The sequence below is a fragment of the Pan paniscus genome, chromosome 1, assembly GCF_029289425.2.
Source record: "Pan paniscus chromosome 1, NHGRI_mPanPan1-v2.0_pri, whole genome shotgun sequence".
Lineage (NCBI taxonomy): Eukaryota > Metazoa > Chordata > Mammalia > Primates > Hominidae > Pan > Pan paniscus.
In genome coordinates, this window is record NC_073249.2 from 127,315,780 (window position 1) to 127,321,779 (window position 6,000).

The window sequence follows — 6,000 nt, forward strand, 5'->3', positions numbered from 1 at the left end:
TCCATACCAGCCTCCTGGTTGGTATGCAGACATGCCAGGCATGCTCCTGCTTTATAGTCTTTGCCATGATTCTTCTTTCTGCCTGGCACACGCTTCCATTACTCCCTCACCTTCCTCAAGTTTTTGCTCAAATAGAAGCCTCTCAGAGAGCCCAGCCCTGCTCTATTTTTTCCCATAGCACTCTTTATGCCATTTCATATAATTTACTTACTTGTCATATTTTTTCTTGATCTCCCTTCCAACACTACTATGTCAGCTCAGTCAGAGCTGGGATATCCACTGGTATGTTCAGAACAGATTTAAGTATATAGCAGGTACTCAGTAAACATTTAGTGAATGAATGAATAACTCTTATTGAGAATAAGTGACATACGTTAAGTTCAGAGCCTGTGCTTTTATTATGCTTTTCCAGTTTTATAGCCAATGAGAATTTGATATCAAAATTTCATATTTCAGAGCTTGGGCTGGTGCTACAGGGATAAGATTGATGAATCCTGGGTCACAGATATTACTAGGAAAGCTCCCTCCTGCTTTTTAGGTAGTTTATGGGTCAGTCAACCTATCTTTTTAAAGAAGTTATGAAGATTTTGTGATATGAATTGAGACATGAGAACTTTTATTTTATTCAGACATTTGGGACAAAGGTCACACTTATTTTGTAATTGTCTAGTTTATAGCCTTTGCAATTTATGAATACGATAGAACAAAGGTTAAGAGCACCATTCTAAAGCTGGATTCCTTGGATTCAAATCCTGGCACCATGACTTATTACCTGGGGCACCTTGAGCAAGTTATTTAACTATGACCCTCAGTTTACTCACCTGTAAAATGGGGGTGGTATAGTATCTATCTTATAGGCTTTCTGTGAGCATTGGGGTTAAAATAACTGAAAGTACTTAGGACAGTTCCTAGCACATTCTAAACACATGCAAGAATCTTGTTGCTGCTGCTGTTTTATTTTTTATTAGATAGAACCCTTTATATCTCTAAAGTCATGGTTATAATTTTACCCATGCATAACTGAGTCCATGGTTTGAGAATGTTTTCATATTGTTCTTTTGTTAGCCTTTAGTTCCTATTTACAAGGACTTCCTATCATGGCTTAGAAACCACTATGTCCCTGTTTCTAGGTCACAGATAGAAATCTGTGCTACCGAGCATGGGCATCACGGAAAACAGACAGTAGTATCCCTCCATCCAAATGTGTCACAGGTTAGAGCATCTTCTTAGCCCTTCTCTTAAGTGTTTAAATGAAAAATCATTGTACAAAGTGGTCTAATCCAAATATCTGCTGTTCTGAGCAGGCACATGACATCACTAAGGGAGGAATGCAGCAGAAACTATTGTGATACTCTCAATACTTTTTCTTGGGTTAGATCTTCATTCTGAACTGAGGTGATAAGCTCTTAATACAGTGGCTATATAGGTTATTCACTGAATCAACAAACATTTACGGAGTGACAAAGACTCTGTTAAGCTCCAGGGTTACAGGGAGTCATATAGAACCCACAGTTCAGGGAAACATCGAGGGCTAAACCAATTATTACCACACATTGGGGTGACTGCGCTTGACATGGGGACACTAACTAGTCCCAGCTGGGCTGCAGATGGCTGTTCTGATGTTGGTGGCCATCTATTAGGTTGGTGCAAAAGTAATTGTGGATTAAAATACTTGAAAAAACTGCAAAAACTGCAACTACTTTTGTACTAACCTACAACATCCTGATGGGGAAAGGTAGCATTCTGTACATGGATTCCACCACAACCATGTACATACTCTGTGACCTTGGACATAATTCTTGATATCTCTGAGCCTCAGTTTCCCCATTTGTAAAATTGGGATATTGATAACCAGTTGTCAAACATTGTAGTGAGAATTAGTGTGTGTAAAGTGTATGCCTGGTACAACGTGTATACTCAGTGAATGTTGCATATTATTATTATCATCATTATTGAATCTTTAAAGCCATGGAAAAATACTAAGAATACATCTGTGTGTATTATTTTTAACTTGAGGATTTAAATTGATGAGAGAGATTGAGGCCATTAAAATGATGTAACTTTGTTTAGCATGCAGGTTACCACCCATACCTCGGCTGTATAGTGATGACTTTGGCAGTTCTTCAGCCTCTTCTGGCAGTCTTCAGGCCACCTTTACATGACCCAAGGTACTTAGAGCCTTTCTATATAAATGCTCTCTTAATGCAGATATCATTAGTTGGCAAACTAATCTGTTTTCAAATGGAAAAATTTTGCATTTTATAAAATTCAGTGATAAATTATAGTTACTTTGAAATACTTTAAAATGCATTTCAGATATCTAATTCCCAGACAATAAGGAAATTACATGCTTTTTATTCTAGTGGGAATTAATTATAGTTCCATTGCTTTTAAGAATACTGACTGGTTCTTATTTTGGTAGAAGGCAAATGTTTAACTGGACTCATTGGAGTATGGGAACAGCTGCTAGAATAATAGCAGGTAAGAGATTGTGATGCCACTTATTCATCTATAATTGCTAGCTGCTTATATTACAAGTTGTAATTTGGCTTAAATGATTTTTAGATGCATTAGTAATTGGAGTAATTGGTTGTTGAGAAGAAATCAGCCTTAAATGCTGAAATCCAGAAAGTAATTTCTAGAGGTAATGATTTAAGTCATTATTTCAGTTTTAAGTTTAAGGTCTTTACAATAACTTTAAAACTCTCATTTAAAGACTTATTTTAGTATTTGCCTTTGCCAGCAGAATAAGCTATGCTGATGGCCAAACATTTGAGTAGCTCAAATTGAGGGTCATTTGTGAATTGGGTTGAGGTGGGTTGCTGGGTTCAAGCTTTCCATCTCCAGGTCCTTTCCATGGGGCTTGTATCTTCCAGGGCAGGGTGGTTTTCAAAAGTCAGGAATAATTATGCAGTATATTTTGATACCTTGTATAATAAACACCTAAGTAGGTACCTTCTACCTTAACACTGCTATAGTCTATGGGATTCTTTGTCAGAGGGGGAGTCCAATCAACTGTGGTTTCTATACTTTTCTCCTTTCATATATTGCAGACTTAAAACAATCTGGAAAATGTGGGTGCATCTCTTTTAAGGATTGGTAGATTACGCAGCCATAAAAAAGAATGAAGTCATGTCTTTTGTAGCAACATGGATGCTGCTGGAAGTGATTATCCTACATGAATTAATGCAGAAACAGAAAATCACATACCACATATTCTCACTTATAAATGTGAGCTAAACAATGAGTACACACGGACATAAAGATAGAAACAATAGACCCTGGGGACTCCAAAAGAGGAGAGGGAGGAATGGGGGAAAGAGTTGAAACACTACCCTTTGGGTACTGTGTTCACCACTTGGGTGATGGGTTTACTAGAAGGCCAAACTCCAGCATTATTATGCAATATGCCCTAAACCGCCCCCCACAATTGGTAATTCATAATCAATTGCCCATCTTGCCCTATCTAGCCTTATAATTTTAAAAGTCTAAATTAACTATTTGGTCTTAGATATTAATCTTCTTTTATCTCAAACTCTTTTAGTATGTTTTACTTGATAATACACATACACAAACACACAATTGTCTCTCTTGGTGGGACTACATTTGAATATAACTTTTTTCTTTTGTATGTAGTGGCAGCGATGTTCCTGGGAATGGATTTACCAGGACTGAATCTTCCTGATTCATGGAAAACCTATGCAATGATTGGATTTGTAGCCTGGCATGTTGGGACTGAGATTGTTCTGGAGGTACATGCTTATCGGCTCTCTCGCAAAGGTAACCTGCTAAAAAAGCCACGTTATGTAGAATCACTTTTATACAAACCATTGGAAAAGAATGAGTTTCCTGATAGTAATGGCTGACTGTTACATTGTTAGCTCACTAAAAATTTGTGATCACTCAGCCAGTGGTAGAAATTGTGATTTCCTGCCTTTGTTTTTTTACATTTGTTACTATTAGAAGTTGTGAATAAGATATAAAGGAAAGGTTTTAGGTTTTAGGCAGGGAGTCTTCCTTGTAAGTACTTTCACTTTGCTGGTCTGACTTAGAGCCAGTATGGACTGGGAACTCTGAATGCCTAGAGCTGAGGAAACCCTGAGATGGAGGAAGAAGAGACTCAAAGTCAACACTGGATGGAGGTGCAGACAACTTTGACCTATTTGACAAATTTACTGGTTGCTATCATTTAGGTTGTCATGTGCATAATTATATAGCTAGGAGCAAGCCAGCCAGATAGGAAGGACTGATTTTGCTTTTGCTCTTTAGTGACAAGGTTTGTTTTGGTGCCAGGCAGGGTCAGGATACCTATAGCCACCATTAGGAGTGGAGAAATTAGTAAGGAATGGGTGTCATTTAGCCTGGATTCTAGGCTAAATGTCCTTTGTGTCCTGCCTGGTTTTCATCCACCAAAATAAGTGAACGTGGCCTTCTAAAAACAAAAATTCTTTGTTGTCTAGTGTATATGTTGTAAACTTAGGAGAGCCTGGGGTGGCTTCAGGAGCTGAGTAGTACATATCTGTCCTGCTACTTTTGATCCTTGATAGGCTTATATATGTGGGGCTTTTGATGACCACTGAATTATGGCTTACTGTTTTTTTGTTTGTTTGTTTGTTTGTTTTGAGACAGAGTGTCACTCTGTCATTCAGGCTGGAGTGCAGTGGTGTGATCATAGCTCACTGCAGCCTTGAACTCCAGAGCTTAAGCCATCCGCCTGATTCAGACTCCCATCTAGCTGGGATCACAGGGATGTGCTATCATACCCAGCTAAGTTTTTAAATTTTTTTAGAGACAGAGTCTCACTTTGTTGCCCAGGCTGATCTCAAACTCCTGGGCTCAAGTGATCTACCCGCCTCTTCCTTCCAAAGTGCTGGGATTGCAGGTGTGAGCCACCATGCTTGGCCGATGGCTTACTGTCTAAAATACATATATACTTAAAACCTGGATAGTTATCGTATGTTAATTAGTTTGATTTAGCTATTTTATAATGTATGCATATGTCAAAACATCATGTCATACACCATGAATATATACGATATTTTGTCAATCAAAAATAAAACCAAAGAGCTTAGATCATTATGACTTTGAGGTGGTGTTTAATGACTAGAAGAAGGCATATTTTAAGTTATTTAACAAATGTGTGCTCTTGCCAGATTGTCCACATTTGTGAGAGGCTTAATTGTTCAGGAAGTCTGCAATAATTAGTAGCTTGGAGTGGGAGAATTTCTACCCTGGAAATTGGGGTGAACAGTACAAATCAGGTTTTTTTTAAAATTTAATTTACCTGCATAACGCTGCCCTTAAAAACTTATGTTATTATTCTTGACAGTTGAAATATTGGATGATGACAGAATTCAGATCCTTCAGTCATTTACTGCAGTGGAAACAGAGGTAAGTCCTTTTCTTGTTCATTGACACAAACCTTAATGGTAATACTTTTTTTTTTTTCATATCTCAATTTTTCTTTCAGGGTCATGCTTTTAAAAAGGCAGTGTTGGCAATTTATGTCTGTGGGAATGTTACTTTTCTCATCATATTTTTATCTGCAATCAACCATCTATGAGCAAGCAAAGACCTTGGCTTTTGCAGGCCAAGTGATAATTATCATCAAACCAAAGAAACTTGAAGCCTGTCCTGACTGCCTGGAGCATATTTGTGAATTCTCACTTGGAAGACTGGGATCATGTCTGTAGAGGAATTCTGAAGTCCAGCCTTTAGAGAACAACATTCAAGAGGGTCATATAGACTATAAATTAATGTCATGCCCTATACGTAATTCTGGGTCTTAAAGGAAAGATTGTACTTCAGGAGAAGTAACTCTCAAATATTTCATGCCAAGATTTTAAGAATGTTGGTATTTAAGAAAATAAATAGTGATTTGGAAAATCACAACAGATGTCACTAGGATAATAAAGAGATATATTACGATATATATATATATATATATATTTTTTTTTTTTTTTTTTGAGACAGAGTCTCGCTCTGTCGCCCAGGCTGGAG

General features: G+C 37.5%; 1 protein-coding gene across 2 annotated transcripts in view; it reads left to right on the forward strand.

Annotated features, from left to right (window-relative positions):
- FRRS1 (ferric chelate reductase 1) overlaps positions 1 to 5,689 on the forward strand; it is a 59,114-nt gene extending 53,425 nt beyond the window's left edge. For both annotated transcript variants that reach the window (XM_008960548.7, XM_063599753.1), the window contains 5 exons: positions 2,071 to 2,168; positions 2,423 to 2,481; positions 3,637 to 3,780; positions 5,330 to 5,391; positions 5,471 to 5,689. In XM_008960548.7, coding sequence (XP_008958796.2) covers positions 2,071 to 2,168; positions 2,423 to 2,481; positions 3,637 to 3,780; positions 5,330 to 5,391; positions 5,471 to 5,563 — 456 coding nt within the window. In that variant the 3' untranslated portion in view covers positions 5,564 to 5,689. The remainder of the gene's footprint in view (positions 1 to 2,070; positions 2,169 to 2,422; positions 2,482 to 3,636; positions 3,781 to 5,329; positions 5,392 to 5,470) is intronic.
- Positions 5,690 to 6,000: the final 311 nt, after the last annotated feature.